Here is a 17,851-nt window from a genome sequence, read left to right as displayed (position 1 = left end):
TTTGTCATCATGTTTCAATTTGAAATCACACCATGAACATCGCTGCTTCACTCAGCCATCCTCCAGAATCGCACCCCAGGCACAGACACAGCGACGGAGCTGCTGCAGCCAGAATTAATTACTGCACAAACCCAGCGAGAGCGATACAATGCAAGGCTGAGTGCGGGACCTGATTAATGTATTAGTGCCAAATATTGGAGGAAACCATTGAGTATTTATGCCAAAACACATCCCATTGTGTTCAGCTTGCCCGTGCCCATGTCCATGGGACAGCGAGGGCTCCAGCATCCCGCAGCTCCCGCTCCCCCAGCCCAGGTGAGATGGGGGGGCCAGGAAGGGAGAAAGGCGTGAGCTGGTGGCAACAGAGCGATAGGAGCGACCAAGTTCCTTCGCCTTGATGTTAAAGACAAAAATTGTACATATGCCCTTTGAGTATTTGAGGAAGCAAAATATATCTGCAGGGATGCAAATAATTGGTGAGCAAGGTAAACTTGGCTAATTGAAAGGCAAAATTCATCCCCATTTTAACAATGTGCAGCCTGTGAAGGCTCTGCCTGTGCTACAGCCTGTGCCACTCAGCTAAGCCTGGCTCAAAGGCCACCTTTTTTAATTTGGTAGGAAAAAACATATACAAGCTCAATTGGAGGCTTTTTACCTGATCTAAGGAGTTGCTCACTTAGTGTTCAGGCTGGTAGGGAGGGAGCGCAGGGGCCGGGGAGGACGCTGCCCTGCACATCCCTCCTCCAGCAGCGAGCACCCATCAAATCAGTGATGTTTACCCACCAGCTGCTGGGTAAATATCATACGGCACTGACCAAGGCAGAATGATTAGACTGATGCTGCTGTTCCCTTCTGAAAGCCGGGATATCAGAGTGAGACACGGTCATGTAAAAGAACCAAGTGAATTTGCTGAAGGGCTCGCACAGGCTCAAATGCATCACCCAGTGAAGCGGCACAGCTTCCTAACACACCGACGAGCCTGCCGATCCTCACCTTTATTGGGATTTAACCATAGCTGAGTACCCAATGCCTTTCACAGCCAGTTTGAAGTCCCACTTTAAAGCGATACAGAGGCTGAGGAGCTGGTGTTTTGTTCAAAGCCTGTAGGTTTCTATATGCCACAATACATAACTCTGGGGAAGAAAACCAAACCAACAAAAAAGCTGCCTTCAAAACAAGCAAACAAGAAAATCCAGCCAACCTTAAGCTTCTTACACCAATTGGTGATGTTTCAAAATTAATGCCCCACGCTGAGAAAACACGCAAGGCTGACAGATACTGAATGAGAACAAACTGGAGGGGACTAGAGCTGCCACAGGTTTTCCTTTCCAGAGAATAAAATGCATTTTCTCCAGACAAAGAGCATCTTGGTGCCTCCCTCTGCACCCCAGGTGCGCCTGGCCCCAAGCCAGAGCTCTTGGGGTTCCGTATTTTCATCCACCACGATTCGGACGCTAATGGATTCTAGCACAGTAGTTTGCCATCAAGGAAACCGCGAGCAACAAACAGAGATGTTATCTCCGACATGGTTCTTATTTGAGGAAATACGTCTGGTTGCATTAATTGACACAATATGGCTCGGGGCTGGTTTTTGTTTTATAACTACTTGGGGGTTCCCCTGGCAACAGCAAAGCCACCAACAGCGATAGCGGAGCCGAAAATGCTCGGGCAGGACCCAACACCCTCCTGCTCCACCCAGACCCCCCCTCAGCACGGGTGAGCGCAGCTGAACTTGACCTTGCAGCTGCAGGACCTGTCACGGCAGCGCTGGGACATCTTCGTCATGTTTTCTCACATCTTCCTGCCCACGTTGCACCGGGAGGCTGCTAAACGGTGCCAAGACATTCGCTCGCCCTTTCGGCTCTGCGTCCACATGTAGAGACTTGTTAGAAAGAGAAATCGCGTGGGGAGAGGAGAACAAACCCCCTCGTTTTACCTGGGGAATGCTGTTGTCCTGTTTCCTCACCAGATTAAACTTACATTCGTCCAGCCTTGCGACTGCAAAACCCACAGACACTGGATGAAAGTGGCAGCAAACGAGCTCTCCTTGCGTGATGCCCAGAGGCCGCCTGGCCGGAGAGATGGCAGGTGAATAATATATATAAATATAATATATAAATATTATATATAAAAAAATATATATAGATATAATATGTATAAATATAATGTATAAATTAAATATATAAAATAAATAGCAGAGTGTCCTTTTGACAGTAGAACCCTCGACTGGGAAACCATCTGGCATTGCCAGGACATGACCAGAGATAAACAGCACAGGTGGAGGGACACCAAACAGGTAAGTCAGACTTATCAAGATAATAAAATAAGCTGTGGCATACAAGAGTATTCAGGCCATCGGACAAGGGTGTGTGTCCGTCTGAGGGTGTGTTTGCACATATTTTCTTTTGCAGGAGAATTAGATGAAAATTATTTAATGCTGCATTAAATCCTGGGGAGCCCCATTTGCAAAGGCACCTGGTGTCAGGTTCCTTTTCCGTGCGGTTCCTGTGTGATCTGCGTCCCTCTGGTCGCACAGCTCGGCCTGGCCGGGGTTTGGGAGCTTTGAGCAGGGGCTGGGAGGTCGGTGTCGGCAATGTGAGCGGAGCCTTTGCGCGTCCGAGCTGTCTGCGGGGAGACAAGACGTGATCATTGCAAGCTGCATTGCTTACACCTGGCTTAATTAAGCTTTTGCTGATTACAAGGCCAGGGATTAATTTTTCACCAGTAGATGTGCTACTTTAAACCAGGTCCCCAGAGCAAACCCTGAGGCTGTGCGCAGTGCATTTGTAACATCCTTGCTCAAAACCAGCCAAAGGAAAATAGTTCCTATAAATACTAATTAATGGAAAAGCCTGGTTTTCAGAAGCAACTTTTTACCCTGTTGCTTTATAGCGCAAGAATGACGAATCAAACGGCTCCCCGTGTGCAGATGAGCTCCTGCCTCACTCCCCTGCCCTCCCACCAGGTGCTGCTGGTGGTTTGAGAAGGAATCTACAAAAACCACAAAAAACGAGACATCAGCAAATGGAACGAAGTCAGTGCCGGCGCTGCCTGAGAGCACGGAGGTGATATCGCTGCTCCGCTACACCCGCAGCCCGGTCAGTCACTCCCCACAGCCGACCCCTTGCCCGACACTTTCTGGCTGTTGCTGATGATCCTTTTTTACATCTTTTTGGGCGCTTTTCCCAAGACAAACATGTGGTTCTTTGTTCAGAACTTTACGATGATTACAATGACCGCTCGAGCACTGGTGACTTAAAACAAAGGTTACGGCGCTTCCCACGGACGGGAAACAGCTGGATAAGGGGTGCTGAGCGGGGTTTCCATAGAAGTTGATGATCGATGAAACCCGGCGTTTCTCAGCTGGCCCAGACGTGGGAAAAAGTGATCTCGTAAGCCAAGAGAGGGCAACACGCGCGTTATTGATGCTTCTGTTGTTTTATTTCTCAGGGACCTGGAAGTGGTTTCGTTGACCAGGATCACGACCCTCGAACCAGCCCCACCAGCAAAGCAGAACCTGTGGTGGCTCCTCTGTGACCCCACATTCAAGGACCCGAGTCCGGAGCAGGTACTCGCCCACCGAGCCTCATCCACTGCAGCAAAGCGGTGCCGTGCGGAATAAATCACTTTCCACGTCACGTAAATTGGGAGACGGAAAATACCATTGATGTCAGGCAGTCTGGCGGCTCCTGCCAGTGCAGGCTGCTCCTGACACAGCGTTTTCCATGGTATGTTTTCCCTGCCCGCTGTGAATGACCCGAGCACGGGGGCTCCTGCCCCACCGAGACCTTCCGAGCCCGACACAACCACGTGAGGACGTTTTCCTCTGGAGCGCAACGAAACTTTCCTTTGCTAAATGTCATCTCCTTGCTCCCAGCATGGACCACCCTGAATTTTTCCAGCCTTTGGGTGATTTTTGCCATCCCCCCCGGCCAGGATTTCCCTGCTGACAACACTGAGCATCAAAAATACAAGTCAAGGCTCTTTCTCCCACCCAGGGAAGGCAGATCTGGCACCAGCGTCTTGTGTGTCACACACCTACATTCCCCGTTAAAACGAGGTTTGGTTGTGTTTTGTAAAGAGCCGGCAGCTTAAACACACTCAAAATATTTCTACTATTGCCCTTGAGTGACTGTTGAGGGAGCAGAAGTGGCTCTGGGCACATTTCTGTTCACTCATAAAAATCATCTGTGAGGTCCCTGCTTTCTGCAGTCGGGATGAATAGTGCAAGGAGCCATTTTTTTATTACATTTCCAAGCTTTTCCAGCAATGTCCTATCCCAATGGCTCCAACTTTTCTTACCTTTCCGTAAAGGACTTTATTATTTCCTAGATTTACCACGAACAGCTGACTCCAGGACTGCAGGAGGTGGCAGAAGGATCCACCGCGTTCCCAGGTCTGTGTTGTCTCTGGCCCCACGAGCGCAGCTTTGAGCAGCTGCCCCAGGCCACTTCCTGAAGGAAAAGGGCAAATTTTAGCCATTTCCACCCAAAACTGCAGAACAGAGATGGTGCAGTTTCTGTGCACACAGTAAATGTGGCAGGTACAGGGCAGACACCCAGCTTTTAAAAATCAGGTGCTGAGAACTAAGAGTTTGCACCTGAAATCCATTGCTGAAGATATACTAATTAACTAACGATAATTGCATTGACTTTAGAAACAGCTGCTGAGCAAGATGCCTGAAGTCACCAAGCTGCTGGCAACAAGGTCACAGGAAAGCAGAGAAGTCCCCTGAGGAGCACGGACACCCCAGCAAAACTGGGTTTGCACAGCCAAGAGGTAGGGAAGTGATTTATTTCCCCTGCTCAGTGATTTATTTCCCCTGCTGAGCCTTGCAGAGGATTCTGAGGTGGCACCTGAGGCCGACCCATGGCCGGGTCGGGACGTCGGGTTCCACTGTAAATGGTTTTTAAGATGAGTGCTGTCCGAGCTGGTCACTCACAACATCCCCTTTGAAGCCCCCAGCTCTCAGCACACACCTCGTGTCCCCGCGGCTTTCCAGCACGGGATGTGGCATCCTGCTCAAACTGCAACAAGTCTGGGGAAGGGACTTGAGCACAAGCCCTATGGGGAGAGGCTGAGGGAGCTGGGCTTGTTTAGTCTGGAGAAGAGGAGGCTCAGAGCTGAGCTCAGCACTCTCTAGAACTACCTGAAGGGCAGTTCTAGCCAGGTGGGGATTGGGCTCTTCTCCCAGGCATCAGCAATAGGACAAGGGGCCATGGGCTTCAACTCTGCCAGGGGACATTTAGGCTGGAGATGAGAAAGCAATTCTGTGCAGAGAGTGGTCAGGCATTGGAATGGCTGCCCAGGGAGGTGCTGGACTCACCAGCCCTGGAGGTTTGTAAACTGAGATTGGCCATGGCACTTAGTGCCATGATCTAGTCAATGGGCTGGAGTGGGACCAAGGGTTGGACTGGATGATCTCTGAGGGCTTTTCCAACCCAGTCCATTCTGTGATTCTGTGATCTGCAGCCTAAGCACCAACAACTGCAAAGCTCAGTATCAGTGCCCCATTCGGTCCCATTTTTGGTTTGGTTTTGCTTTTACAAGGCTACAAAGAGACCTCAGGTTGCCTGGCTGTTTGTGTTTGTGCCTGGAGCAAAACAGACCACCAAGGGCCCTCTTAAAAGATGTTGACACCTGCTGCCGTGCAGTCTGACCCGGCTGTTCCGTTACCTCCTGCTGCTCCTCGTCCAAAGGCGGTTGCATCATTGCAGACCTTTCACACACCACCGCCCGCAGCCATCGGCTGCTAATTGCCACCAAATTGTCCCGTTGCTCTGACATCAGGGAATTCGGGCGCTTTGAAGCGTTTCCAGCCCCTCCAACCTCCTACCCGGCCACGTCCAGCGTGGGACGGACAAGGACGAGCTGGGTTGCAGCACCAGTTGTACCAGGTGTTGTTTTCCTGCTTCGGATTTCCACAAATAAGGTGCAAAGTGGAACTTTGGTTTTCTGCTGAAGCGCAATCCCGTGTGTTTCACCTTGTGGTTTGAATTACAACTTCTTTTGGATTTACCATAATTAAGTCACTACTTGAATTCTTTCTTTTTTCCAAGTGGAACAGAATATAAATTTAAAATATAAATTTAATATAGATTTATGTTATTAATAATTGATTTTATTAAGATATAATTTAATATAAACTTGACATTCAGTACTGGTAAAATGAGGTATTTCATCAACTTGAAGGTTTCTTTGGCAACAGGAGGCTGCCCAAACCAAGCGTTTCCTGTACGTTTGTGGATCTGAGGAAGCAGCAAAGCCAGGTTTATGGGCTAAATGGTTCTGTGTCATCACCTCTGTGTTCCCGACACTTAGGAACGGGTTGGTTTTGAGGAGATAGAAAATCCGAGCAGCCAACGTCACCCCCAGCCTGGAAACGGAAAGCGAGGAGTCACTGGGACCCACAGGGTGACCCTTTTGTGCTCTGGGGAGTGAGGTTACAACTCACAGAGCAAAGGTAAGAGCTACATCTGTTTTTGAAGGGGCTGATGCTGCTCTCAGACTCGACACAGTGATGGTTTCTGGTGCAATTAGGCGAGATTCGCAACCGAAGCATCTCCTGCATCAGCACATCCCTTTTGTCACAGTGTGTGACAGCAAATAGATGGTAAATGAAAACTGAGAATATCTGTGTGTGCGCAACCGTGTCTGAAAATGACTCAGTTTTGCTGGTCGGTTCTGCTCCACGTTCATTTATATGGGGTGATGTGCTGTTCCTTTGAGCTGTTCTTCTCCTTTAATATTAGCTAAGATACTAAAGCAGTCCTGGAAAGACTTATGGGGTTGATTTGTTTGAAGGTTATGATGCTAAAATGTGTATAGAAGAATACCCCACACTAAAAAATCTGTCTTTGAAAATGTAGTAGGCCATAAAATATTTGAACTAAAAATGACTAATTATTCCATTGTGATAATTACTTGTGTTCCTTCTGTAGAAATTAATCAGGTAGCTTATAGCAAAGTGAATTCATCCATTCACATCATCCAGTTCCACCCCATGCCAAAGGGATGGGGATAAGGTGTAATACGCATTGTAGACATTTTTTGTCTTAACTATTTTTAAAAGCAGAACCTTTTTAAAGTTTTACCTGTTCTTTTGTGACTGTTTCCATGGGCAGCACAGCGGGGAGGACCGTCCAACCAACGGCTGTAAAGCAGGGTGTGATGGGTTGACGTGACCGACGGTACCCAGGGAACCTCAGGGTCACGAACACTTTTCCCAACCACGAAAACGGTTCATTCTCCTGCCCGGTGGGAGAGCAGCGGGACGCACGGAGCTGGGACGTCGCTGCTCATCCCGTGGTTTGCTGGGAACACAATCACCTGCATGGACACGGAGCTCACCCGTTTGGGAACCACAAGGAGTGCAGGTTTGTCACAGGGTTGTCATGGGTTTATCACACGTTTATCGCAGGTTTATCGCAGGGTTGTTGTGGGTTTGTCGCAGGTTTATCACAGGTTTATCACAGGGTTGTCGTGGGTTTATCACAGGGTTGTTGTGGGTTTGTCGCAGGTTTATCACAGGTTTATCGCAGGGTTGTCGCGGGGTTGTCGTGGGTGTATCTCAGGTTTGCCGCAGGGTTGTCTCAGGTTTGTATCGGGTTTGTCGCAGGGTTGTCACAGGTTTATCGCAGGTTTTTTGTAGGGTTGTCTCAGGTTTGTCACGGGTTTGTCGCAGGGTTGTCACAGGTTTATCGCAGGTTTTTTGTAGGGTTTTCTCAGGTTTGTCACGGGTTTGTCTCAGGGTTGTCACAGGTTTATCGCAGGTTTTTTGTAGGGTTGTCTCAGGTTTGTATCGGGTTTGTCGCAGGGTTGTCACAGGTTTATCGCAGGTTTTTTGTAGGGTTGTCTCAGGTTTGTCACGGGTTTATCGCAGGTTTGTCAGGCAGATGTTTCAGGAGATCGAGGTATCCCCAGAGACACGAGCAAAAATAATCCGGGGGACCTGGCTCCGCTTGCCTGGGAGCGTTTTCCGTTCATTACCAGGGAGCAGTTCCAGCGCAATGCCAGACGCTCCTATTTCCCATCACACAAATGATATTTCCGGTGTTAAACATTAATCTCGTGCAGTATCCTTTTTATTAGCCTACCAAAATTAATTTTGTGCTCTGCTTTGAGGATGAAAAAAAACCCCCAGACGAGCACTAAGCATATTTGGTTCTATTGTTTCACGCCACTGCATTTGCATGTGGAGTTTATTCTTTCTTGGGTAAAATACACTTAACCACCTCTAACAATTAAAGATGAAATCGAACATCACCTCTTCGCTAGGTAAAGTCATTTTAAATAATTAAACCCAAAGATGTGTGGGCTTTGTCTGAGAAGGGGAATTTCCCCAATTTCATTCTTCTGTTCTTTATATTAAATGCCCAGCGCTTCTGTAAAGCAAACCAGATAGAAAAAGCTGGGAGCCAAATCAAGAATTTAAAGCAGGGAGGACCTCACAGCACTGTTTCTTCAAATCAAAATCAAGATAGACTATCTTTTTTTGTGATGAATACATTTTAATGATGTATGGGCCATACGCGTCTGGCTCCAGTTTCTATTCTCATGCACTTTTAATGCTGCTAAGATGCTTTTTTCTCAAGTCAAGTCTAATTCCTTCCTCCTTGGAAAAGCTCCACATGCAAAGCACAGGCCGGGCTCCCACTCACTTCAAAATCTAGTTATCATCAGTTTTAATAGACGAGATCTTTCACCGCTTCGTTTTGTAATATCCCATTAGGAATATAAGAAGTCTGATACATATGGCAAGCGCTTCTATCTATGGCACATATGGCAAGCGCTTCTATCTATGGCACGTATGGCATCCAACTGGATGAAAATGTGGGTCAATCTGGTACTAACAGGGTATGTTGGTGCATTGGATTCCCCCATTTCAGGGATTAATCCTTTATGGAAAGATTGGGGCCTGTACAAGCTGCTGGTCTTGATCAGGCACCAACCCCTGAACTTGTCCTCACTACATGAAAATAATTTGGTTTTAAAAGCTGATAAAAAAATATGTCCTGACATTTATGTGTTTTGCTTATTACTTAGCAGTAGGAGTCCTGGGTTTCTGGGAGGGAGGGGGAATAAGGGAAACATTTGTTCTTGACTTGGTTTGGGTGCATTATTTATATGCATCCTCATGCCAGAAACATTATTGCTGTGACCGCTCTGTTTATTTTACCTGCTATCCCCTTTTTTTTACAGTTTATGACCACACAGTCGTTCTTTGCTCCTGCAGCTGCTATGGGACATAAACACCAAAGCGGTGGACGAGAGCCTGGATTTTATATCAGACCTGTTTGCACCGCCCAAGGGATATAACATGGAACTGGGGATATGTTCTGTTACCAACAGTAAGAATTAGAGGGGATGGGTGCTGCCCACATCTGGTTTTGCTTCACACAGATGTTATTGCGGGCAGAACAGTCCGTAGGTGAACGTCGTTCCTCTTCTTCGACACAAACGTTCCAGGATGAAACTCCAAATCACGACACCGGCTGCCGCAGGGTTCGCCCCGACGCCTTTTCCACTGCTATACGGGCGCGGAAAATGATGTAACAGCATGTACTGGATTGACGTAATTTTCAAAGTCTCATACCGCATTTTTTTACACCAGAAACGAGCAATTAAGTCACGAGGGAGAACACACAATATAGGAAAGTTCCAACAAAGCACTTAGAGAAAACGGTGTTTGAACTTGGCATTTATTTTAATTACACCTATTGAAGATGCGCTCGTCTAGGAGAGACAATATATTTTCTTTTTTACTTTTCTCATCTTTAAATGTAGATAGCGTGTAATTGCACTGATATGCAGCGGACAAAGAAGCATTATTGCATTCAAAATATATTAAAAAAATAACTTAATTTGAAGTTGTAGAAAGGCATGCGTTGCGTCGGCCACAGGGTGAACATGAATGGTCGTCTGATGCACCGCAATGGTTTCCCCTGCGCTGTGTGTGTGTTTGGGGCTGTCAGAGCTGACTCAGTTGCCTTCTAACAGCGGCAGCGATGCCGCTCCGGGGCTCGGTCAGCGAGGCCGTCCTCCCTCTGGGGGGCCGCGGAGGGGCCGGTGCCGGCAAACCCCCCGTGCCGCTGCTGTTTCGCTTACCCGAGGTGGGCGCCTTGGCAGCTCTCGACATCCCAAACTGTGCAGAGAGGTTGATTTCCTTCCCAGCGCCGGGGCTGCCGCGGCTTTGCTGCCCGTAAGCAGAGGTTACGCTGCCCCGAGTCAAGGAACGCGGCGATAACGGGAAGTTTCCACTGAGCTTTTTTAGCTGCAGAACTTGCTCCCTGGCTTGAGTCAACGCTGCAGTCAGCTCATAGCGTTCCTCGCACTCTCTGCGCACCGTCTCCTGGAGAAGAGCGTTCTGCAAACAGAAACAAACACGGCTTAGAAAGTGCCACAGGGCAAGAAGTGTGGCTGTGGAACTGCCGGGGGTGAAGGGAACAAACCCTGCAGTGCTTCCCCGCGGCCGGCTTCCTCTGAACGTCCCTCCTCAGCATTTCACAGTATCACAGTATGTTTGGGATTGGAAGGGACCTCAAAACACACAGGAGACAGCGCAAAACCTGCGGGACGTTCTCGGGAGTGATTTCTCCTCTGCTGCCCACCCTCCTACCCATTATGATGGATTTGTTTTATAAATCTTTTCATTTCAGTGGTTTTTAAAGCAGCACATCCCAGGGTCTGAAATACAGATGCTTCAAATGATTTTAGCAAGCACATGTCCCTCGGTAAAAATAGCAAAGCATTTCCTCCTACCTCCTCTTGGACTTGACTCAGGCTGTGAATCAGCTGTGTCCTCTCCTGGGTTAATTTTTCCAGTTCATCTGACTTGTGTTTAATTTCTTTCCTCATATTATCCAGAAATGACTCGTTATTGTTCTTTTCCACCGTCAGCTGGAATTCAAGTTCAGTGATTAGTCTTTTAAGGCTCTGAATTTCTTTCTCTTCATCTTTCTCTGCAAGTTTGATCTGGGCATCTTGTAGCTTCTTTTCAAGAATTTCAGTCTCCATCCTCAAGCTATTAGTGGCACTGGATATTAAACCTGGGATCTGCATTAGATGAGACAAAAATGGCATTAGTCTCCATTCAGTGGATACCTCCAGGTATACAGAACCAGACAAATGTTGACTTCGGGAAATAAAACACAAATGCAAACGTACACGTCCTCAGAGACAAAAAGAAATGCTTTGAATTTACATAATACCCTGAAAGGATATCAGAGAGATGTAAATTGATCAAAACTCACTCCAAACAGAGAGATTAATTAGTGCGTCCGAGATCAAAAAGAGAAATAGGAGTAAAAATGGGAAAACAACCACTTTACCGCAAGTCAGCATTTCCTCGGGGGTTTAAAATCATAGTCAAATATTTGTAAAGTGAACTAAGCCGAACTGTTAGCATCAGCTCTTTAAAACACTCTGTCCCGTAACAAATTTTAAATAACAATATAATTTTATCAAATTGATTTGATTTTTTTTCCAGAATTCTCAAGAAATGTGTCAAATCTTTCGAAAACTAAGGGAAAACTTTCAATTTCTGTATAAAACTTGCCAAACTGTGGGTCTGGGTAGCTGGGAATTGTGGTGCAACCACCAGGGAAGTGGTTCACTGGCCACGGGACCTTCGCCCATCGGTGCTGAATTCATTTGGGATGGAAAAAGCCAGCATGGATGTGTTTGGGATAACTTCTTGTAGTCTGAAACAGTCCAAAGCTTCTAAGATATAATGATGTCAGTTTAAAATGAACTAACAACTACCACGTATGGACATATAGATGAACTGCAGGTAAAGAAAAATGGGAGAAAAGAAGGTTCTACTCCTTCCCTTGCTATTTGTTAGGAGTTTACATCATCTGCTGGCAGAACGCGCATTTTTGGAGCGTTACGCACCGTCTTCTGCAGCTCTTCGTGATCTCGCTGGTATTTTGCGATTAATTCCTGCTGTTTTTGCCTCTCCATGTCCAGTTCCACTCTGGCTTCCTCCTTGACTTTAAGAATCGCCTCTTTGTGTCGTGCTTCGCCTTTGGCCAGATCCATCTCCATCTGGGGAACAAGAGTTTGGGAATGATACAGAGCGACTCATCTTCAACTATTTGTTGCGTTCCACGCCGCCGTAAATGAAGGGAGGTGAAATTGGCCAGATGGGCGTTTTCGGCACATTGGGCAGCCCTGGGAGGTTCTCACAAGCCTAAATTTAGGCAGTTGAACTTCATGCTAAATCACTACAAAAGCACTAAAGTACAACATACTCAGCTGGTTCTTAAAACAGATGATTATTTTGCTGGAAGGTAAAACTCTGGTCATTATTATTTTCAAATGCAGCAAAATGATATATAATCAATGACAACTACTCTGCTAAAAACAGGCCATAAACTCAATATTAAAATATGAAGATATTTAACTCTTTCTTATAAGATAATTTGTTATTCAGGCCACTCAGCCTTGTGAGAGAATAGCAATTTATGCTATGAATTTGGCAATTCAGGCATCGTTTCCTGCAGTTGCCTGGATTACGGAGGGAATCCTGGAGGCTGCATTTCAAAACCTGTTTTTCCGAAACCCGTACGTTAATAGTATGTTTCTGCAGGCTGAATTCTAATGGACTTCATTGCATCACGCTGAAAGAATACCAAAGGCACATTAAACATGCACAACACCAGGCTAATGACTTAAAATTATTAAAAGCAGAAAAGCCCAGAATGAGCTTAATTACAATTATCTCATTCACACACAAATTATGAGCAAAAGTATAACAAATCTCCCTAACTATGCGGAAAAGAGACAGTGGAAATATAGTCATTATTTTTAAAATCAAAATATACCCAATTCTGGGCACAAACTCCTCACTGGTTTACCTTGAAACGGGCGTATTTGTAAGATTCTTAGAGTAGATGATGATTGATGATGATGATTGATGATGATGATGATGATGATTATGATTATTATTATTATTATTATATTATTGAAATGTCTTCCCCATTATTCTATATAGGAGTTAGGATTCTAATTGTAGAAAATCAAATTGATTAACTCCACATATTAGTATAGAAGAAGCAGATCATATGTTTGATGCCACTTGATAAAAAGACTAAAAATAAAGGCAGTACAGCAACCCGAGCCCATTCTGGAGATTATCTGGGCATTCTTCACATCTAACACTTGCTGCTGATAAAGCTGATAACCAGAAGAGGAAATCAAATGGCAGTTTATCTTCGAAGAAAGCAGAGTGACTGCTAATTGCCTTAAAACCACTTACATGCGCATCATTAATTAATACTTTAAAAAATTCATAAAGCAAATGTTTACATTCATCTGAAAATCTTTGGTGAAAGCTCTTTTTCCCTTCAATTCCATGGCACCAATTGAAGGTTTTTCTGTATTTCCAATAGGAAAGCGGAACACGTTACGCTCATGCGATGGCACCCTGACCCAAGCAGAGGAGAACTTTGTCACTTTGTCACTTTTCTGATCCCTTTCCTGATTCGAACACTGCGGAGCACTTGCCCTTAACTGCATTCTAATGGCTGCGACGCCCCAGCTGTAATTGCTCTCTCCTCCTAGCGGGGTCTTTATCTTGTTGGGATGTCAGGTTGAACAATACGCTGTGATTACGTAGCCAGCCTGACCTCATTCTAAAATTATATCCTGCGACGGAGAGGTTAAGAAGTTCTAAAAGAAATGGAACCGAGCTTAATTGCTAGCAGGCCAAAAATTTGCCAGAGACTAAATAAAGCTTTGAGACACTTCTCATGTACTGAAAAAGACAGTAATTTTAGTCACCAGTTATGTAAGGCTGAAATCAGAAAAGTCAGAGTTATTGTTCAACACTATTTTCAATTTTTCCTTCACAGTTTTTTGGGTTTTTTTTAATTTCTTCTATTTAGTTTGGGATTTTTTTTGGTGCTCATGTAAAATACTTGCAGATTAAAACCAAGTTTACATGCTCACAGTTGTTTATGGTAAAGGGCTTTCCAAATCCCAATTAGCACATCCAGTGGGGACGCACGTTTGGTTCTTCAATCAGCTGGAAATGTTTTTCCACAGCAGACCTCAAACCCAAGTGTTGTTCCAAAGGTCAAAGCTCAAGAACCGAGACATCGCAAGTACGCACTAAAAGACAATGAACAAGATACAACGGAACGTTGTAGAATGTGATGATGCTCGTTAATGATGCAGCTGGCGGGGGGAAGGTTGGTTAACTGCCATGAGTGACACAACGGCCACAGGGATGGCACCAGCACATGTCACAGAATCAGTTCGGTTGGAAGAGACCCTCAAGCTCACCGAGTCCAACCGTTTCCCCAACCCCATCACTGCCCCATGTCCTGAGAACCTCATGTCTGTCTGTCCAACCCTCCAGGGCTGGTGACTCCAGCACTGCCCTGGGCAGCCTGTTCCAATGCCCCACAGCCCTTTGGGGAAGAAATTGTTCCCCAGATCCAACCTCAACCTCCCCTGGCGCAACTTGAGGCCGTTTCCTCTCGTCGTATCACTTGTACCCTGCACCCAGAGCTGCCGGAGGTACCTGGCAGGGCACACACACACCTCTCGCCTTCCTCATCAGCTCTACGGATAACAACCCTGCTGCCTTTTGCTATTTGACAACTCCTGGTCACTCCAGAACCGCTACACTACAGCTGCTTGTGTGTTTAGCTCTGCTTTGGCTTGCAAATACCCATCTTCTAAGGAAAGGATATTTTTGCTCATTTGCTTATTATTTGTTTTATAGATTAGTTTTACAGACAGCAATCTTCAGTTTCAGTTCAGCTAACCCACAAGCAGGAAGGCTCCGCGTTCCCTCCACCTTGCCAACAACGCATAACCTTGTTTTTACTGGGAAACTACTTCAGTATTAGATATCTGCTTTCCTACGCTTCTCTGCCACGTAGATCAGGAAACAAATCCAGGTACTGGTGTGCTTCCCCATGCAGAACTATGGTATATAGGGTGTATAACCCACGCTGTTGCACACAGAACGGGGTGGGTGCTGTTTGTTCACCCCTGGCACTCAGGGGACTGCACTCCTAACACGGGCACTTCACAAATCCCCCAAAACCTGGGAAGTCTGGATCACACCTGAGCATCTGCCAAGTCTGGGAACACTCCTACTAAATACCTGCTGCGTTCAGTTCCAACCCATGTAGCGAGATCACCCATCACAACCTGGTGTGCAAAGATTATCGACGTGTTTGCGCTTGAGGAGCTGGGTATCTGGCTTACTGTCCTCATTCCTGACAGCTCACTACAGCTGAATAAAAGAAATACAGAAGAAATGGAAAGGGTGCCAACTGCCCCTCCGGCATTACCTTCTCCCTCCAGTTATCTTCATTCCGCATCTTCTGTCTTAATGTTTCCTGCAGCTGCTCTGTTCTGTTCTGATGAGAAATCAGCATTAACTCCCTAGAAACCACAAAAACTCGTATGTAAACGCGTGCTCTGCCCAGACTGGGGGTATGCCATTTTCTTGCAATTCAATCCTTTGTGGCCAAAGCTCGTCTTTTCCTCTTTGTTTGGTATTCTGTGCACCGAGCCCAGCAACCCTGCCTGGTGCCCAGGGGCACGGCCGAAATCACTGCTCAGCATTTGCAGAACACCACCATGCGCTTTACCAATTCTGTGTGTTAAAGAACAAATGATACTTGCTCTTTCTTCCACACACACATATTTAAACCTCGTATATTGTCAATACTTCTCAAGTCAAATTTTGAAGAACACTGAAAAACCGTTATAATATTCAAACCAGAAACTGTATTCAATGAACTCAGGATACTACTAGCATTAATTAAAAAGTTGTAATAGGTTTTGAGTTAAAACCATTGAGTGCTTTCTATTGTTAGAGTTATTGTTTGTTATATGAGGCTTGTAGAGCAAAAGCCCTGGAGAGTTTATATTCTTGTAATTTAGATTATTAGCAATGCACCACCTGGAACAACTCACATAGCTGGGGTTTAAGTAGAAGGGAAATATTCTTAAATTAACATGTAATATCTTTCCATGCAGGTACTAAAGTACAGGGAATATCCAAACCCTTTAAATATTAAAATAGCTTAATGCCTCTTGGTGTCCATCACTCTCAGAACATGTCTGTCCTCTCCTAAAGCCACTTTTCTGAATAGATTTTCCATTGCACACAAAGCAAACCAATAATGCAACCCTCAGAAGCTCAGCACCTTATTTTCTACATCTGAAAAGTAATTAGAGGGAAAACAGCAGCTTCGTTGATACCTGAGAACCTTCAAAATACGACGAGACTGGCGGGAAGTTTCCCGTACGCTTCGCCAAATACTAAACCATATCCAATAACCTGGCATATCATCGTATTTACAGCATTGTTACAGTTTGTACGTTGCTAATATGGGAATTTAAACTCTCCAGGGCGTTTGCTCTACAAGCCTCACATAACAAACAGCAGCTACAACAACAATCAAAGGGTGTTTAGATTAAGCTGGAGCTGAAGCTCTGCAAAGTAAGGAAGTTTTTCTCTCTTTTTTTTAAATTTATTGTTATTTTGCAGGCCCAGAAGACGTCCCGATTACCTTTCTTGTTTCAGCATGGCCACCTCCTCCTCCGCCTGCCTCAGACAGGCCCTCAGCGCCTCCAGCTCGCTTTCCCAGCGGCCCGTCCTCCTCTTCAGCTCTTCTTCTTTCTTCTCCTTCTCCGCCACCTCTTCCTGCAAGTGCTTGCAGACCTGCTGGCAAAGGAGGAGAGATTCCTCCTTCTCCTTGAGCTCCTTCGTAAGCCTACAGACGAAATAAAGCATCAGGATTGCAGCTACTGTATTGTTACTCACAGGCAGATACTAAAGACAGAAATTGTAACTGAAAAATAAGATATTAGACAAAGAGCTATGTATTGTTTATGAGGTTAAATCTAGTGACACGAGCACAAAACTAGAAAGTAAAACCAGGAAAAAACCATCATATAAAATCTCCATTAAAATAATAAAACAATAAAATAATTCTTTTGCTCTCACTGCTCAGAAATCTGTATGTTATGTTTGTTATGTTATGCTATGTTTGTTATGTTATGTTATGTCATGTTTGTTATGTTTGTTATGTCATGTTTGTTATGTTATGATATGTTTGTTATATTATGATATGTTTGTTATGTTATGTTTGTTATATTATGACATAGAATTTAAGCATTTACCTCGACTCAGAAATCCCATTTTCGTATTTCATTTTTTTCAGTTCATTTTGACAGACGTCAAGTTCCGCTGATTTCACCCTAAGAAAACATGAGAAACCTGTGTGTTTGTCCAAAGCACTGATAGCCCTGCTCACGCAGCAACCCCAGCACCAGGCTATTGACATATTATCTAACTCACATTTTCTATTTTGGTTATAAAGGCAGACAACAACAAGTTCTGTTAGTTCTGGTTCTAGCCAGCCTAACCTAGGATCAAACAACAAGTTCTGTTAGTTCTAGTTCTAGCCAGCCTAACCCAGGATCTAAACAAGTGCAATGTTGTGAACAATGACTGAGATCTTGCAACAGCGATGAAAGTTTCAAGTAAGATACGAATAAAACTGAACAAATAACAATTTAGTAGGTAAGAGGGCTGGAAACTTTGCAAGTTTCTTGTCATGATGTCATCATTTCACCAGTTAATAACCATGGTTAAGATTCATATTTACATTTAAACAGATCTATAATATGTTATTTTATTAAATTGTACCCATATTACATCGAAATTTTAATATTGCATTTGGAAACCCTTTCTGTTTATTTAACTGTGTCCACGAAATACTCATACTTAATTTTTCATACTCAATGCTTGTATTATCATTAAAATATTTTGTTGCTAAGCATTCCAAATATTTGCAACTTCGTTACATTCAGACCC

At 45.1% G+C, this 17,851-nt stretch overlaps 2 protein-coding genes across 14 annotated transcripts in view; one reads left to right on the top strand and one right to left on the bottom strand.

The window, feature by feature from the left end:
- Window positions 1-9,749, top strand: part of CCNL1 (cyclin L1) — a 28,127-nt gene extending 18,378 nt beyond the window's left edge. The window contains exons 13-21 of one of the 13 annotated variants that reach the window (XR_013922480.1): window positions 1,970-2,088; window positions 2,215-2,296; window positions 2,893-3,098; window positions 3,451-3,568; window positions 4,333-4,396; window positions 4,658-4,779; window positions 5,551-6,463; window positions 7,125-7,376; window positions 9,202-9,749. The gene's annotated coding sequence lies outside the window, so the exon portion shown is untranslated. Of the gene's footprint in view, window positions 1-1,969; window positions 2,089-2,214; window positions 2,297-2,892; window positions 3,099-3,450; window positions 4,544-4,657; window positions 4,780-4,958; window positions 5,053-5,550; window positions 6,464-6,488; window positions 6,614-7,124; window positions 7,377-9,201 lie in introns of those variants that run through there. The other 12 variants (XR_013922481.1, XR_013922486.1, XR_013922477.1 and 9 more) reach the window with 12 other exon arrangements.
- Window positions 9,750-9,942: 193 nt separating this feature from the next.
- On the bottom strand, window positions 9,943-17,343 carry LOC308043367 (uncharacterized protein). Its single transcript, XM_080349386.1, has 6 exons — window positions 17,155-17,343; window positions 16,542-16,745; window positions 15,312-15,405; window positions 11,896-12,048; window positions 10,762-11,055; window positions 9,943-10,366 (listed from the first exon to the last, which is right to left on the bottom strand). The coding sequence occupies exons 1-6, from the start codon at window positions 17,316-17,318 to the stop codon at window positions 9,971-9,973; spliced, it is 1,305 nt and encodes a 434-aa protein (XP_080205512.1). The 5' UTR covers window positions 17,319-17,343; the 3' UTR covers window positions 9,943-9,970.
- Window positions 17,344-17,851: the final 508 nt, after the last annotated feature.

Source organism: Nesoenas mayeri, assembly GCF_963082525.1.
Source record: "Nesoenas mayeri genome assembly, chromosome: 9".
Classification (NCBI taxonomy): domain Eukaryota; kingdom Metazoa; phylum Chordata; class Aves; order Columbiformes; family Columbidae; genus Nesoenas; species Nesoenas mayeri.
This window is presented reverse-complemented; position numbering and strand designations above follow the sequence as displayed.